The sequence below is a fragment of the Fundulus heteroclitus genome, unplaced genomic scaffold, assembly GCF_011125445.2.
Source record: "Fundulus heteroclitus isolate FHET01 unplaced genomic scaffold, MU-UCD_Fhet_4.1 scaffold_80, whole genome shotgun sequence".
Taxonomy (NCBI): domain Eukaryota; kingdom Metazoa; phylum Chordata; class Actinopteri; order Cyprinodontiformes; family Fundulidae; genus Fundulus; species Fundulus heteroclitus.
The window spans coordinates 544507-563134 of NW_023397252.1; the positions used below are offsets into that span (position 1 = coordinate 544507).

Genomic DNA, 18628 nt, shown 5'->3' on the forward strand with positions numbered 1-18628 from the left:
AGGTAGAGAACTTCCTTTCAAAAGGCTCTTTCAGAGAACTTGTTAAAGGTACTTTTAATGTATGTTCTTTTGTCAGTTGATGTAACATTGCAGTATAATGTTATTTTTCTAAGGAAAGAATGAGTTGGTTTGATCACAAACCATTGCACTTCATTTTGTAATGGGTAATGAAAACAGAGGTCTGTTCATTTCCCTCCATCTGTATTTCTTTGACTGCTTGTCCTTTATGGGTTGTGCGGTCTGCAGCTGCCTATTTCTGATTGTGTGGGAAAGTGACAGGTTCATTCTGGACAGGCTCACAAGGTCATTTGCTCCACAAACTCCTGTTTACAAGAAAATATAACACGTGTCACAGGTTTGTGCGTATACAAGCTCTTAAAAATAAGCATCTCCTCACACATTTACAGATTTATTTACACATTTTCAAATTCCACTGCACACACACAAATCGAGATACAGACACACAACTCTCCACAAACATTTGCAAATGTTAAAGCTACTATTTTGCCCCATACATGATCCTTCATTGTGTATGAATCGTTGTGAAATTCTTTGTGTCAGTGAAACAGATCGGATGGCACCTTTAAAGATATTAATGTTCTAATCCGAATGAACTTCATCCAAACTCCATCACAGTTTTGCTGTTATGGAATTAACTTGAACAATTATTTGTAATCCTCTAATATTTTTAATGGCTGGTAAAATTCACCATCTTATTGTACTAACATTTGAAGAAAGTTTGTGAATGATGGCAGTGAAACCTGCTAAGTCAAATCAAAATAATATGTATATAATAATACCTGTATTTTAGTGGCATATAAGATTTACTGGCTTAACCCTAGCAATGTCTTTCTATACAATCGTTTTTAAAGCAAAAGGAAATTTGATCACTAGCTAAACCAAGCTGGTAAGGATAAACAACTAAAGCTACAGCATAAATATTTCTGCTCTGAGATAGCATGCAGATCACACATATTACTATATGGGAAGCTGATTTAATGCTGGCGTTTCTCCAATGTTGCAGCAATGACGCAATATAAACATTACTTATTTTCATGCTACAGTGTGAAGACGCTCTGTGTGCACTGATGAAGGTTGACTGACCTCAGCATGCCAAAAAGCTTGGAGCCGCTTCAACGGATCTGTTTTCTTGTCATACATAATTACTTGACCATGTTGAAGCACTACTTTCAAAGTCCCTACTCTCAGTCTAAGACTGCTGCCTTTCCTCTTCTCTTTCTGCCTGCGTACATCACTTTCTTCTCTTCTTTTCTGATCAACAGTAGACCAGTTTCCACCGGTAACATGTTGGTCACCAGCAATTGTTAACACGGTTCTCGATTGATCCGGTATGGAGTTCATGTTCTTGACTCACTGGATAACTTTAGCAAAAGTTTCATGCTGGACACCCTTCCTGATGAAACCTTTCATTTATCTGGTCCTCGGTCAAGCACAAATAGGACATTGTGCCCCTTTAAGGCAGCATTGCATTGAACTTCTGTTTGTTGGAGTGATATATTAAATTAATTTAGCTAAACTCGTTTCCATGGACAAAGAAATGCAGATATACGCTTTAATATATTGGGCGAAGATACAATTTTTAACATTATTTGTAATTTATATTTTCTGTAAATAAAAGTCTAAATTCTGAGAAATTATGTTTGTTTTACAATTAGGTTTGAAAGATCTGAACATGACACAGGCAACAGATTTTATTTATGAAGTTTGTTTTCATGAAAGCGAGTGAGCCGTGTCTCTCTACAGTCAGAGGTTTTTGTACGGCGGCTCAATGAGTTTGTATCACTGTGGTGGACTTTTGGTGGAGGAACCAGACTGGAGGTTGGAAGTAAGTCACAGTAAAAAGCTTGTTTTCAGTAATAATTGTCTCTTTAGAGTATTTTACCTTGATAAATGACAATTTGGAAAATTGTGAACATTTTTAACATTAAATTGAGACACAAAGGTTATTTTAAGAACAGAAATTTAATATAAGTTGCAATTCGAGTTTTTTTAGGTTCGGAGAAGAATGAGACTAGAATTGTGATTTTTCAGTCATTGTTCCAGACTTGGTGGTTTAGTTTAGTCTGAAAATATCAGAAATCTGTCTTTCTGCAGTCAAAAGTTTCTGTACAGCAGCTCAATCAGTTTGTATCATTGTGGTGGACTTTTGATGGGGTGGGTAATTGGTATTATTATTATTATTATTATTATTACAGTTCTGTCTCCTGTTGAAAGTGGAAAATTAAATCTTTATTTCCATTATTTTGTCATACTGTCTTTTGAACAAGATTAGAAAAAATTTAAGAGTGTAAAGCAACACTGAAAGTGCAATATCAACAATTTGAAGTTGAATAGTCGCGAGAATAATGCAGTAATCCAAGGTAATATATTTTGTTCATACTTATTGTAAAGTTACTGATAAAAAGAACAGTATGAGTTTCTCGGCAAGTTTTACTAAATAATAAACGGAATTAGGTAAAAATAAGTGCTCTTGCTCTAAAACAAATTACAGTTCCAGTGTCATTTTATATATGAAATATATTGTTTATACATTTCAGTACTGATATATTTTAGTTCAAACTGTATTCTGAGTCTTCCTGAGCTGATATGCATGAACAATTTTGAAAGGGAAGTGAAACGGAGCGTGAGCTGAGTGGCTGTTAGAGCAGAAAGACATCTGTCAGAAACTTCTTTATGGAGAAAATCAACTCTAACAGGACAAGAGTTGAAATGACTGTTGTTAGATTCTAGTTCCTGTCCTCTAACCTGATTGGTGTCTCCTAGGTGATGCCCGTCCCACCCTGACAGTGCTGCCCCCCTCCAGTGAGGAGCTGCAGCAGGGGAAGGCCACCCTCATGTGTCTGGCCAACAAGGGCTTCCCCTCAGACTGGAGTCTGTCCTGGACGCTGGACGGCAGCAGCAGCTTCACCTGGGAAGAAAACAAGAGCCGAGTGGTGCTGCAGAAGGACGGCCTCTACAGCTGGAGCAGCACCCTGAGGCTCCCTGCAGACCAGTGGAGGAAGGTGGGCTCTGTGACCTGTGAGGCCTCCAAGGGCTCCCAGCCTGCAGTCACACAGACGCTGACCAGAGACCAGTGTTCCCAGTCCTGAGCTCATTCACTGGGAGTTTGCCGGTCTTTGTCTGCTATTGCTCCATTTTAACCTTTAATAGTTTCTCTCAGTTTTTCTTCTATATGTGTCCACATGTCCTTGTAAAGCTTGTTGACTGAAATAAAACTTACACAAAAAAAATTGTTTGACTATAATTGTGTACCAAAACTATTGCACTGGATATTTTCAGTACAGATTATTTAAATGCTTTTTAATATTCAATATATCATTTCACAGAAGCCTTTTAGAACATAGATTACAGTATTTCAGTAATTATCACCAGTATGCTCTTGTCAAAAGTAATAAAGAACATCATCTTAGTTTGTGAAGTATTTTTCTGTCCATTAAGTAATTTTCTTGATCCATTTTAAATGTCTTAAAATGATTAAAGGACGTTTGCACATGATCCTTTGTTTCTACCAAACAATGTGAATTAACACATTTGTGCCGCCTATTTTGAATCAAGTTGTACTTCTCTATATGAGTTTTTACCATTTAGAAAATCTGTTCTTTTTTTTACAGGTACAAAAGCTGGTATTTGTTGTTTTGAAAATATTTGTTAGGTATTACAATAAGGTAACCTAATGCTTCACCTCGTGGTAAATTATTTGTCATTGCGTATTTGTCATTTAAACAATAAAATCTTTCTGTGTATAGAAATGGACAAAAGTTTAGGAATAAGATTCAATTCAATTAAAAAAATACTAAAAAACTTTTTTTGGATCAATCCAAAAAAAGGTAAAAAACAAAGCAACTGGACTTGTTTTCCGTAGTTGAAGACGTTTCGCTTCCTCTCCCGGAAGCTTTCTCAATTCAAAAAGTCTGGAGTAATGATGAGTAACAAGCTTTATACCATTACCAAACAAAGGCCTGTAATGGCTTAGATAACATTACTAAGGGTCCACCCCTTAGTAATGGGCGGTCGTTAAAGACATTAAGCCAGCAGAATGGACCGAAACTGGTCCACTCCTCTGTAACGAGGAGTCGTTAGGGTTGTTATTGGCTTGGCTTAAAGGAACAATGTTTTGATCACCTGAATGAGGGTGAGAGTTAAGTTGACGATTGGCTGGAATTAATCCTATAGCTGTGTTGTAAGTTTTTGAGAGTTGGAACCTAAGGCCTCCTCCTCTGTTTAAGGTTGGTCTTTCTCTCTTGACGTAGATGGCTTCCTTCACACCCCTTTCAAACCACCTGTCTTCTTTGTCCAAAATGTGAACATGTTGGTCCTCAAAGGAGTGTCCTTTGTCCTTAAGGTGTAGGTGGACAGCAGAGTCTTGACCTGAGGAGGTAGCTCTCCTGTGTTGAGCCATCCGTCTGTGGAGAGGTTGTTTGGTTTCTCCAATATAAAGATCAGAACATTCCTCGCTGCACTGAACTGCATACACCACTCTGCTCATCTTAGGTTTGGGGGTTTTGTCCTTGGGATGCACCAGCCTCTGTCTGAGGGTCCTGTTTGGTTTGAAATGTACTGGGATTTTGTGTTTGGAGAAAATCCTCTTGAGCTTTTCAGAGACTCCAGCAACATATGGGATGACGATGTTTTTGGGTTTATTCTTCTCACCATTATGTTCTGCAGCGGGTCTTTTTGATTTTCTTGCTGATTTGATAAAAGCCCAGTTAGAGTACCCACAGGTTTGGAGGGCATCTTTGATGTGTTTCTGTTCCTTGTGCTTCCCTTCTGTTTTAGTCGGGACATGCTCGGCCCGGTGTTGTAAGGTTCTGATGACAGAAAGTTTGTGCTCCAGTGGGTGGTGTGAGTCAAAAAGAAGATATTGGTCTGTGTGGGTGGGTTTCCTATACACTTCAATGTTGAGATTTCCATCTCCTTCCAAATTCACCAAACAGTCGAGAAAAGGTAGCTTGTTGTCATTGGCATCCTCTCGAGTAAACTTGATGTTGTTGTCCACCGAGTTGATGTGTCTTGTGAACGCTTCCACTTCTTTTAGCTGGATTTTGACAAAAGTGTCATCCACATATCTAAACCAGTGGCTTGGTGGTGTTCCTCTGAAGGTTCCCAAAGCTCTCTTTTCCATTTCTTCCATTTTTTGGATCAAATATTTGCAGAGGATATCACAAGGTAAATTTGATGCTTTTCAACAAAATTAACAAAATGATATTTAGTCATCAAAATATTTGCAATTAGTACATATTTGATTTGGTGTTGGTTAGATTTAGCTTTATCTAAAGTAACATAACCTGGCTGCAACAGCAACAAGGCAAGCAGCTTTTACAAAAATACACACTGTGATCATTGTATTGTAGATTGACATTTTGTGTCTCTAAAGTGTTCCCAACTAAAACTTTCCCCTTCTCTTCTTTTATTATTCATCTGGAAACACAAAAATATATCTAAAATTAAACAAAGGAAATGCACGTGTATCCATATAATTAGAGTTTGATAACACAGCAAATGCATCACAAAATCAAAAGAACAAATTCTGATCTTGAAGAAAGTAATTGGAGACAGAAAGTTAAAGTCCTTTCACAATTTCCAGCTTGCAGTGTGAAATCCAGTGTGTGTGTGTGTGTGTGTATATATATATATATATATATATATATATATATATATATATATATATATATATATACTATATATATATTTATATATATATATATATATATATATATATATATATATATATATATATATATATATATATATATATATATATATATATATATGTGTGTGTGTGTGTGTGTGTGTGTGTGTGTGTGTGTGTGTGTGTGAGAGAGTGCTGTTGTACTTGCAGCTGAGCAAAAACGTTTTTTTTTATAATTTTATTAGTAAAGTGAGGAATTTGATGTAGAGTGAGGACCTTTTGCCGGTCCTCACTTTTATTCTGGTCTAGGGAGGTAGGGTTAGCACTATGGTCTCAATAAGGTTTAGGTTAGAGGTAGATAAAACTCTGTAAAGGTTAGGATTAGGGCTATGGTCAAGGTTAGGCCATATAAAGATTAGAAAATGAATTGAAGTGTATGGAAGACAAGGCACAGTCCTCACTATGTACTTGAAACAAGGTTGAGTGTTTGTGTTGTAACTAACTGTCAACTGAAACCTCCATCTGTGACACGGTTCAGTTTCTGTTCAGTCTGAATAGGGGAGGTTTTTGTACGACTGTTTTTCACTGTGTGAATGAATATGTGCTGCTGATGTAGAATTCACCCATACAGTAATAAACTGCAGCATCTTCAGCCTGAACTCCACTGATGGTCAGAGTGAAGTCAGAGTTTGATCCACTGCCTGTAAAACGACTTGGAGTCCCTGATGCTTGAGTGTTGGCATTATAAATTAGCAGTTTAGGTGTTTGTCCTTCCCTCTGCATGTACCAGGAGAGATCATCACCCTCATCTACCCTGTAACTTGTCCTACAGGTGATGGTGGCAGGTCCTCCCAGATCAACTTTCACTGCTGCAGGCTGAGTCACTGTGACCTGACCTCTGGACTCTGAGGACACAGAGACAAAAACATAAAGCAGCTTGATGGTTTTGTGGGCTTCATTTCAGAGGGACAGATGTTGATAGAGGAGAGGAGTTTGATCCTCTGGACTTTACCTGTGAAGCAGCAGCAGAGGAGAGTCCAGATGAGGACGCAGATCTAAGTCATGTTTTTGATGAGGAGGATTTCTGTGTCTTCTGTTGTCATGAAGGACAGCTGTCAGTCCTCCAGTGTTCAACTCTCAGGACTATAAACTCTCCCAGAGCACTGGAGCATGGTGCTGCTGATGCAAAGTGCCTCTCTATGGAAATGCTCTGTAGTGATTCCTGAAGGAACTGGGATCTTTAAGTTGCAGTTGTTCTTTCAGTCAGAATATTCTGTTTCTGTGCAAAAAACAATTAATGATTTATAGAAAATGTTTTTCGTATTTCTTTTTGAAACTGTTTTGAACAATTTATGAGGCCCAATCTCCACTTTTAACGTCTTTCCACTGACTCTTTATATTTCAAATTGTTTTGATATTTAGTTTTTGTGGTAATGTTACTTTACTTTTCTATAAATTCAATTTGCAGATAAATTACATAATTTCAAGAGCATATATCACCCCAAAGTTTTAATTTGTTTTAATTATGTTTTGCAATTCTAGATTTGACTTATTAAACAATTCTTTGGAAATCTCCAATATATTTAAAGGCATTTAAAATTGACAATTTTGTTGTACCAACATTTAGGTATTTTTTGTATATGATGAGGATGAAACATACCAAGTCAAATTAAAATCATATGTATGTAATACCTTTACTTTAAAGGCATATAAAGATCCACTGGCTTAGCCTTAGCAATGCCTTTCCACACCTTTTGATTTTATAGAAAAGCAATTTGACCACTAGCTAAACCAAGCAACCAAGAACGAATGAGTAATAATACTCCATAAAAATCAGCTCTGAGATACCACGTAAACTGCACATTCTGTATATGAAACTCCATAATATTGTACACCAGCATTATTCCACAATTACACCAATATAAATGAGTTAATCATTTAATCACGCTCTATGTGCCCTGATGAGGTTTCACTCACCTCAGCATGCCAAAAGCCTGCAGCCACACCAATGGATGACTGTCCAACCTGTTTTCTGATTTTCCCTAATTATATCACCATGTAGGAGAACTCCATTTAATTCCCTTCTCTCAGTCATAGACTGTTGTCTTTCTTCTTCACCTCCTCTTCTTTCTCTTCTTCCTTGCTGACCAACAGTAGTTCAGGTTCCACCAGCATCATTAGCGGTCATTGTTCACCCTGTTCGCAATAAATCCAGTATGGAGATCATGTTTTTGTCTTACAAGGTACATTTGGTAAAAGTTTTACACCGGATGTCCTTCCTGATGCAACTCTCTGCATTTATCCAGGCTTGTGTTCAAACTCTGAATAGGACACAGGACACTGTGCCCCTGTGAGGCTACATTGCAAGGAATAGTAGTTTACCGGAGGGATTTATTAAATTATTATAATGGAATTTTTATAGTAGTGTTATGTGTGAATGCAGTGTGACACATAGTTTGGACTATGTAGCAGCCAGAGTCTGTAACCCAAATCAAATTTCCCTTTTGGACAATAAAGTTAATCTATCTATCTATCTATCTATCTATCTATCTATCTATCTATCTATCTATCTATCTATCTATCTATCTATCTATCTATCTATCTATCTATCTATCTATCTATCAATCTAAACTAGTTTCCTTAGACTAACAACTGCTTAGTTATAGTAACTTTTTTGAGGAAATAAAGTTATTTATAAATCTATGTGCTGTAAATGAATGCATAAATTATTATTATTATTATTATTATTATTATTATTATTATTATTATTATCATCATCATCATTATTATTATTATTAATAATAATAATAATAATAATAATAATAATAATAATAATAATAATAATAATTATTATTATTATTATTATTATTATTATTGTTGTTGTTGTTGTTGTTGTTGTTGTTGTTGTTGTTATTGTTGTTATTATTGTTGTTGTTGTTGTTATTATTATTATTATTATTATTATTATTGTGACTAGTTTACATCTAGATTTAAAAGATCTTACACAGGCAGCAGCTTTATGAAGTTTGTCTTCCTAGAAGCGAGTGAGCCGTGTCTCTCTACAGTCAGAGGTTTTTGTACGGCGGCTCAATGAGTTTGTATCACTGTGGTGGACTTTTGGTGGAGGAACCAGACTGGATGTTGGAAGTAAGTCACAGTAAAAGCTTGTATTCAGTAATAATTGTCTCTTTAGAGTATCTCAATTTGATAAAGGATGAGGCTAAATTGTAATCATTTTAGTGGATAATCTTAGGCTGAAGGTTTAGTTTAGTCTGAAAATGTATGAAAACTGTGTCTTTCTGCAGTCAAAGGTTTCTGTTCAGCAGCTCAATCAGTTTGTATGTCTGTGGAGGACTTTGGGTCGTGGAATCAGCCTCGGTATATGTTTGGATGTTTTTTAGTTATAGTTCTGTGTCCTGTTGAAAGTACAAACTATATCTTTGTTTTTATTATTTTCTTATACTGTGTTTTAAATAAGACCATAAAACAAGGGTTAAAGGGTCCGTTCTTCGTACGTTGCTTAAAACATCCAAGATCAAATGAGACATCCAAGATGATTTCATCCGGCTAACCATGATCCGGCTAACTGGGTTCTTCGAACACACCTGTTGTTTATGATTAGTATGGCTGGATTGAGTTATCTGAGACAACTGCGCGTTCATGCGTTTGTTTAAAAGGGGAAATGTATCGATAGTAGAAACAATGATCAGCAGCACTGCTATTGGCTGTTCAGCATGGCTAAAGAACGCCCACAGTTTTTCTCCCAAGCAGAACAAGAGCTTTTAATGTAAGGTCATTAATTAAAACACCTCAAAATCTGTTAAAGCCAGGAGAGAGGGCTGACAAAAAGCAGCAGACAAATTAATGCATAAATACTGTCCATGGTAGATGTTTCTATCACTTTCTACAGTATTAATTTTTGCATTTTAATAATCTCATATTTACTTTGTTCTTTTATGTCAGAGCCTCCACGGGACCCACTAGAACATGGGGACAAGTAAAAGTGAAATACAAGAATATTCTACAAAATGGTAGCCTTTAATTATTATACTGTATTTTAAAAAGGCACTTGTTATGTCAAGAGATCCAAATTTCAGTGTCATTCCTTAGACACGGGAAGTAAAGGACCCGTGCAAACTGGGAATTTTAACAAAAAAAAACAATCTTTATCCATAAAAAATGAAAATCTTCCTTTTCCAAGTCATCCACAGTTTACACGGTAAAACTGTATTGCTCCGTGTCTAGATAATCCAACCATAGTTTTTTCTAATACAATATACGGCTCGAAAGGAAGCAAGCCTTTCAAAGTAAAACTAAACTTCACAATAAAATGGCCCGAACAAATCTTCTTACTGAATAGGATAAAAATAAAAAGCAAACCACCATACAAATAACTTAAAATTTTAGATTTATGGCTCCAACACCACTTTTTCCTCTTTAAAAGCCACTGTTAAATTATGTGTTTGTCTGTTTATAACAGCCACCAAGAAAAATCTCTCTACAATTACACTGTCGCGCTGCTCTAAAGGATCATGTCTATTGCGCAATACGCGATTAATTCGAAAAACTCTGCAAATTATTCTTGCACCTTCCGCAACAGGTTGCTGTCGTAAAAACGGACATAGCTACGGCAGACTTCCCATCTCCTCCGTTTATACAGCCGTGATCTAATCTTGTTTACATCAAATAAGCCTGCTCTGGAGCAGGCTCAAGCTGGCGCACTTGTTGCTATGACAACAAGTGCAGGAAGTCTTTCGAAGAACCAAACGATCCAAGATCATGCCAAATCGTCAACAATGAAATCCAGCTAACTGAGTTAGCGACGTACGAAGAACGGACCCAAAGTGTAAAGCAACACTGGAAGTAAAATGTCAACAATTTGATGAGTAATCGTCATGACAATAAGGATCAGTCTTCCAAGAACATACATTCTGTTACTCAGTTATTTGAAGCATAATCTCAAAGTATTCATGAAAGACATGAGATAACTTTTGATATTGATCAGAGCTTCTGAACAGTTTAAATTTGTTTGAAGTTTTACTAAGTAATAAATAGAACTGTATAAAAACATTTATACCCTGTTTAAAGGAAATGATAATGTTATTTTGAATATCAGGATAAAACATAATATATTGGTTCTACATTTCAGTACTGATATATTTTAGTTCAAACTGTATTCTGAGTCTTCCTGAGCTGATATGCATGAACAATTTTTAAAGGGAAGTGAAACAGAGCGTGAGCTGAGTGGCTGTTAGAGCAGAAAGACATCTGTCAGAAACTTCTTTATGGAGAAAATCAACTCTAACAGGACAAGAGTTGAAATGACTGTTGTTAGATTCTAGTTCCTGTCGTCTAACCTGATTGGTGTCTCCTAGGTGATGCCCGTCCCACCCTGACAGTGCTGCCCCCCTCCAGTGAGGAGCTGCAGCAGGGGAAGGCCACCCTCATGTGTCTGGCCAACAAGGGCTTCCCCTCAGACTGGAGTCTGTCCTGGAAGGTGGACGGCAGCAGCAGCTTCACCTGGGAAGAAAACAAGAGCCGAGTGGTGCTGCAGAAGGACGGCCTCTACAGCTGGAGCAGCACCCTGAGGCTCCCTGCAGACCAGTGGAGGAAGGTGGGCTCTGTGACCTGTGAGGCCTCCAAGGGCTCCCAGCCTGCAGTCACACAGACGCTGACCAGAGACCAGTGTTCCCAGTCCTGAGCTCATTCACTGGGAGTTTGCTGGTCTTTTTCTGCTACTGCTCTGTTTTTGCTCTTCAATCGTTTTCTCTCAGTGTTTCTTCCATAAATGTTTATCTGTTCATGTACAACTTGATGATTGAAATAAAACTGACAAAAAATAATTGTGGTTTTACTTTATTGCTTTACTAGAACCTTTGCACTGGACATTTTCAAACAAGGGCATTTAAACAGCTTAGAATATCCTTTTGGTTCTAGTTTAGACAAAGTTTTATGATTTCTGGATCTCAGTCATAATACTGATATAGGCTCCTGTCAAGCACAAACTGTGTCATCATAAGTCGAGTTGAATTTACAGCACAGATCAATTATGTTAAAGAATTAACACAGAATTAACACAGTCAAATTATATCCTGCAGAGATATTAAGGTATTGCAAATAATTAATTAGTATCAGAACTTTAAATCGTCTGTGAAAGTGCATTAATATATTCATATTTTTATTAAATATTTTAATATATGTGGATTTTTACAAAGTCTTTTCTGGGCGGACTGCATAACGGAGCTTACAGGTAAAACACAAGGAGGCAGACTCTGTCTCTACATATATGAAGGCTTGTGTACAGATGACACAATGATGAAAACAATCATGCATCAATCATCAATCAATCAATCAATCAATCAATCAATCAATCAATCAATCACCCCTCACTCAGAGACATTACTCATTAGCTATAAACCCTTTTTTTCCCTGCATGAGTTTTACTGGTTTTTGCTAGTCGCTGTTTACATTCCACCTCAGGCCAGTGTTGATGAAGTGTTACACCTGGCCAACCAAGTAACTAACGTGAAAAAAAACTCCAGATTCCTTTATCATTGTGCCTTTTGAGTTTAACATAGCAAACATCAGCCTTTACATTTCAAAAGGACAGGTATATTACTTTCTACTTTCCACTTCTGGGGGTTGAAATTTAAATCCCCACAGCAGCGGAATGCATTAGACATGGTAACAATACGGTAAATGTTTTTTCGCAATAAAAAACAATAAGAAATACCATAGAAACCCTTGTGAAAATGTAGGAGAAGCCTCAGATGTTACAGATCAAGCAATTCTGGACTGAATGAGCTGAAGCATGTTTGTTCCACACAGGTTTTAGGGGGCAGTGTGCCAAGTAGACCTGTGATCTTGGCACAACTTATCCAAATTGGCCAAAACTGTGCCAAATGTGTTTTTCACCTCAGAAAAGGGAATCTGGTCATATAAACATGCTCAATTCCATTGTTGGAAATACTTCTATATATGATAAAGCATTTGGTAATGACATTTAGCTGTATATCATCAACTGTGTCCAGAACAGTTCATAAAGGGAACTCTTTGTAAAGCACAGAGGTAAGAAAAGTGAAAACATGGTTCAGGACAGTTCAGACATAGGGGAAAAAGATTAAGTGTTACCTTTCAAAGACACTGAGCTTTTGCCTCTGTTCCAAAGGGTTTGAGAACAGAATCTAACTGAATCTGTGTATATGTAGGTGTTTTTGGCATTTTGAGGGTGACAGTTAACCTGTTGTAAAGAACGTGAAAAGACAGAATTACAGGCCTGCTATGTCAGATCTGCAATGATAGGCCTGCAATGACTTTAATGACGGAGTTTCGTCAGACCAAATGGAAGAACTTCAGAAGTGGGAACGGAGTCCTCAAAACCTAAACCAGGCCAGAAACACACTGACCAAAGAGATCAAAGCAGCAAAGAACATCAGCCAATAACCCTGCATCATGAAGAGGCCTTGATAAACCTACGATACGAGACCATCCCTTCAACCTAGTGGCACCCAATGACTGAATGACATTCAGTCAGATATGGTTTTTATTGCAGTTTTTTTTTTCAGTGCAGCTGTGGATCAGTTCCTCAGCAGCTCTGAGGTTTTTGTACGATGTTGTATCACTGTGTGAACGGGATGTTCTCATCATGTTGACAGTAATAAACTCCAGCATCTTCAGCCTGAACTCTGCTGATGGTCAGAGTGAAATCGTTATCATATCCACTTCCGCTGAAACAGTCAGACACTCCAGACCAACGTGATACAGCATTATAAATTAGGAGTTTAGGAGCTTCTCCAGGTTTCTGAAGGTACCAGTGCAAATCATCATCAACAGCAGAACTGGCTTTACATGTGATGGAGACAGTCTGTCCTGGAACAACAGACTGAGATGCTGGAGTCTGAGTCAGCGTGATTTCTGCTGAGGAACCTAAAAACATGAGGCCGAGAGAATTATTAAGATTAGTCCAGATAAAAAAAAAAAAAACAGTATCCAAATGTAAAAGGATGCTTCCATTGCTTCTTTTTCGTTTAACTTGTTTACACCCTGAAACATTTTTAGACAGAAAGTCTCACCGTGAACCAGGAGCCTCAGTGTGGTCAGCAGTAGAGTCAGTGACATCATCATTGTGCTGCTGGTGTGTCAGTGGCTCTGAAAGGCCTGGACAGCCACTGATCAACACTGACCTCTTAACAGCTGGGAGCAGAGAGGCAGGACACATATGCAAACACACAGAGTCAGTCACATGGAGCTCAGCTCTACAGCTCATAACGCCTCCTTTTCTCAAACCAATCTATCAGTGGTATGAGTCATTTTAAACTGAACAGTTCAGTCCTCTTTATCCAGTGAAAACAGCTGAAAACATTACTGGTCTTTGTATTTTTATAATTAATTATGAGATTTATAATGTTTGAACAGGGTGTAAAACTGAGACAGTATTGGCACTGGACCTTACATTGATGTGCAAAACGTCCTACTCATACCTTTTATTAACTCAGTAAAGAAGTTTGTAAATTCATTGCAGGCCTTGTTAGATTGGAGTTTAGCTGCCACAGACACCAGAGGGTTTGTTAACCTGTCGACTGTGTCAAATGAGGTATGAGAATTATTAATTTGTTAATAATCTCACAAAAAATAAATTGTGTTGCGCCGATGCCGTTTTTTGGCCCCGATACCTGGCTGTGCAGTAATGGCCGATACCATCTGTTTGAAATTGATGTGTGTGTGTGTATATATGAAAAACTGTAAAATAATTGCCATCATGGCTTTGTAAAGATGCTACCTTTTTAAAGCAAAAAGACTAATACAAAGTGAATCCAGTAGAACTAGTGAGTGTTGGGATAGAAAAGGCTGCGTTCAAATGACATACAAACATAAAAAAGGTATCTGTGCCCTATTTGCTGATACCGATACCACCATTTTAGTGCTGGATCGGAGCCTCGGCCGATACTGGTATCGGCGCAACACCAAAAATAATCTCTTGCATTTTTCAGTTTTAGATTAAATCTTTAAAGTCTGTCTTTAAAGATGTCATAGTGAACCTGGAGTCCAGTCTTTCGCCACCTTAGTCAAGCTTTTCGCCACTCACTCTTTTCAAACTTTAATGGTGGAGCACCTCTAGCTCCACAGTGTTTCTGTCATGGTTTTCAGGTGACGAGTCCACATGCAGATACGAACGGGAGGCAATGCACAGTTTTAAGATATTTTATTTGGAAAACAGGCAGGTCTACGGACGGAACTACAGGTGAATCGGCTGGGTCAGAACGTCACGGCTGGAAAGTCTGCAAGAGAGAGTGAGTGAGTACTCTGAAGGAAGAACCCGGAGAATTGCTAGAAGTAGCGCTGCTTACCATTAGGCTGAGCGGACCTAACCGGGAAGAAGTAGCGTCAGGAGAACTCTATGATACTACTCTGCTGGAGATAGGCGGCTAGTGGCTGAGGGCGGCTGATGTAGCTGGCGAGGAATCCAGAGCGAGCCTCATCGGCAACGGTTGACAGAAGGATTGACCAGAGTGAACACAGAACCAACAGAACCCGGGAGAGGGGATCTCAGGCCTCGCTGGGTAACTTCCAGGAAGTATGAGGGGAGCGCCAGAGCAAGATCTGAGCAGGCAGGTTCCGCTGGTCTGTTTCTTCGGACGAGACGTCAAGACAGGTGAGTGCATCCAAGCACCAAAATCTGAAGCAACAGAGAGGTTCAAAAATTACTCCAAAAATGAAGAGTAACAAAAAAACTCACAAGCTGGTCTCCGAGAGTTGGGACTGAGGCCACGTCGTACCACGACTGGTTAAGGCTCCGGCGTCTTCCATCTGTCAGCGCTCTGCTTAAGACGCCAGAGGAAGCCGCCTGCAACGAGCTGCAGGTGTGGACCACGCCTCCTCAGCCAACTAGACACACCTGAGGAGTAGAGTTAGAGCAGCCAAAACACAGAGAACCCTGACAGTTTCATTCTTTCCCAGAGACAACTGCAAGTTTAATTTAAAGTCCCTGAAACTGTTCTGTTGGCCAAAAAAATAAGCAGCTAGAGCTCAATTCACTTTCTGTTCTTACCAAGCTGTTTAATGTCCAATATATGGCTTAATTTATATTAAAGACATCTTGTGTCTTGAAGAGGAATTGATGCCATAACAATTGTAATATTGTTTAAAGAACTTCCTGTCAGAAACTTAGGATATGTTTTAAGCCTAGAGAGCTAATAGTGTGTTCTATTATACTCGGTAGTCGGCATTCTTGACCTCTGGCTGGAACGGGCCCTAGAGTCGGTATTACGAGTTGGAAAATCAGTATAACCGGATGGTACCCGACATCGGCTTTCATGATGGTTGCTACTCGTAGCAAAATTTAGTAAAACCTTTGTCTGTTTGCAACAGCTCTCTGTTATTTTTCTAACATTTAGTCAGTCGTACATTTGATACCTCTCAGTCTTCATCAGACTGGATGTTTTAGCTCTGTTTATTTGTAGAAAATACTGCTTAGAGTAGTGTTATTGACTTTGTTAGTGTTTTAACAACATTGTGAGCATCCATGTTTTTTTCCTGCTGTCCTGAAACTGGATCATTTTGTTTGGTAGTTTGTTTGTGAATAAAATATCTTCACTTAAAATCATATTTAGTTGTTCTTGTATGTAACATGTAAACATATCTCTTTTATTAGTCTTTCTATGTCTTTAAAATCGTTGAAGAGAATCTAAACGTCACAACAACATGGACAGATGAGTAAAATCACAGCAATCAGTTTTGGTTGCTCTGTATTTTCTGTAGATCAACACACATTTATAGTTTGTGAGTAAATTAATTTATATAGCACCACTCACTGTGCTTTACAGTAGAAGATAACAGAATCACACAAGCCAAAAATAAACAAAAGGAGATATTTGTTTTTAGCTAGCCTTAAAAATAAACCACTGAATCTGCTGATCTCAGTCAGAAGGAGGGTGTTCCAGAGTCTTGGAGCCACAGAAAAGAAAGCTCTGTCTCCCTTGGTCTTCCATTTTGTATGGGGGCAATCTTGATCACTGGTCCTCAGAGCCCTAATGGGGGTGTAGGGATGTAAAAGTTCGGCAAGTTACCCTGGTGGCTGTCCATGCAGAGCTTTCCAAGTCAAAACCAGGATCTTGAAAAGTACTCTATATTAAACCAGGAGCCAATGAAGTTTCATAAGAAGTGGAGTCATATTCCAAATTTTGAAGATCATGTCAGAAGCCAAGCTGCAGCATTTTGTACAGATTGCAATCCAGGGACGTTTGGGTAAGACATGTTTAAAGTGCATTGCAATAGTCCATATGACACAAAACAAAAGCATGAATTTTGGAAATCATTTCCTTCTCAGGATGAGAAACAATAGAAATAAGTTTGAAAATGTTTTGCAGATGACAGAAACAAGCCTGAATCAACGGTTATTCCAAGTTTTAAGCGAGAGAGTATACTATTTGTTTTATGATAGAAATCATGTTTTAAGATATAAATCGTGTGACACATGACACACTGTGTTTGTTGTTCTTTTAAGAGACTTGTGCTGAGCTTCTTGTTTCTGCAGAATAAGACAAATTCCAGGATGTTTCCTGTTAAATCTTCTTACATATTTACACTCTGTGTATGCTGTGATTTTTCTCCAGACACCGAGGGAAGTTGGTTAAAAAAAGAAAAGAAAATCTGACTCTAAGGCAACGGTTGAACATTGAGCCACGGCTATCCCAAACTTCTAGGTGATCAATATAATCTCGCTTTCTCTATCAAACTCTTTTGCTTATATTGAAAATTAGTCCAAAGATATAAAAAAAGGTGATTTATTTGCATGCTTCGTCATGGCGGATTTGGTGTCATTAAAGAACTAAAGAGGTGATAAGTCAACTTGGTGTGAAGTTGAGCATGTGTTAATTAACTACTGAGAAACGCCTTGGGAACTAATCATGAACTAACTGGTAGTGAACCAGTGCTTAGTGGGTAACACACAGCACAGCATTATTACTACAGTTTAGTTTTGTTTTAATTAGCAAATCAAAGAAGAAAGAATCAGGAACTTGTGGTAGTTAACCTGTACTGATGAGCTAAATTTATCACATTTAATCAGACATGATTCTTCCTTGTTTTCAGTTCACTCTCATACTGTTACATGAATGTTTTTAGTGTGGTTCATTTATTTATTATGTTGACTGTGATATCCATATAGTGCTGCTCTTGTAAAATCAGTTTTAAACACCTGTGAGGCAGAGGTCATAAAAGTCCAAGGTTTCTGTCATTGTTAAGTTACCAAAAGTCTGTCAACTCTAAATATTCACAAAGGTTAGCATAATATATATTTATAATTTTAAACAGCATCTTCGTATGTTTCTGTAACACAAGTTCACCTGAATTTGAAGTCCATTAATTGTACCTAATCTTTTTTTCTGTTCACTGAACAGAATCACTCTCTGCAGATGCAGTTCAGTTTCTGTTCAGTCTGACTGAGGGAGGTTTTTGTACGACTGTTTTTCACTGTGTGAACACATACTGGCTGTTGATGTAATGAAGACTCTGACAGTAATAAACTGCAGCATCTTCAGCCTGAACTCCACTGATGGTCAGAGTGAAGTCAGAGTTTGATCCACTGCCTGTAAAACGACTTGGAGTCCCTGATGCTCGAGTGCTGGCAAAATAAATAAGCAGCTTAGGAGTTTGTCCATCTTTCTGTTGATACCAGGCTAAGCGGTGGCCATGAGAATCAACATAAACATTCTGACTGATCCTACAGGGGATCCTGGCAGATCCTCCCAGATCAGCTGTCACTGCTGCAGGCTGAGTCACTGTGACCTGACCTCTGGACTCTGAGGACACAGAGACAAAAACATAAAGCAGCTTGATGGTTTTGTGGGCTTCATTTCAGAGGGACAGATGTTGATAGAGGAGAGGAGTTTGATCCTCTGGACTTTACCTGTGAAGCAGCAGCAGATGAGAGTCCAGATGAGGACGCAGATCAAAGTCATGTTTTTGATGAGGAGGATT

General features: G+C 38.2%; 3 gene segments (V, D, J or C); 2 read left to right on the top strand and 1 right to left on the bottom strand.

The window, feature by feature from the left end:
• Positions 1–1806: 1806 nt before the first annotated feature.
• On the top strand, positions 1807–3125 carry LOC118562074 (the record flags this gene model as incomplete). The annotated part of the segment is given in 2 exon segments: positions 1807–1846; positions 2785–3125. Coding segments are annotated over 2 exon segments (366 nt in total), but the record flags the coding sequence as incomplete, so codon positions are not given.
• A 5638-nt stretch (positions 3126–8763) lies between these two features.
• LOC118562075 lies at positions 8764–11493 on the top strand (the record flags this gene model as incomplete). The annotated part of the segment is given in 2 exon segments: positions 8764–8797; positions 11026–11493. Coding segments are annotated over 2 exon segments (360 nt in total), but the record flags the coding sequence as incomplete, so codon positions are not given.
• Positions 11494–18118: 6625 nt separating this feature from the next.
• Positions 18119–18609, bottom strand: LOC118562062. The segment is given in 2 exon segments: positions 18119–18450; positions 18558–18609. Coding segments are annotated over 2 exon segments (384 nt in total).
• Between the last annotated feature and the right edge of the window lie 19 nt (positions 18610–18628).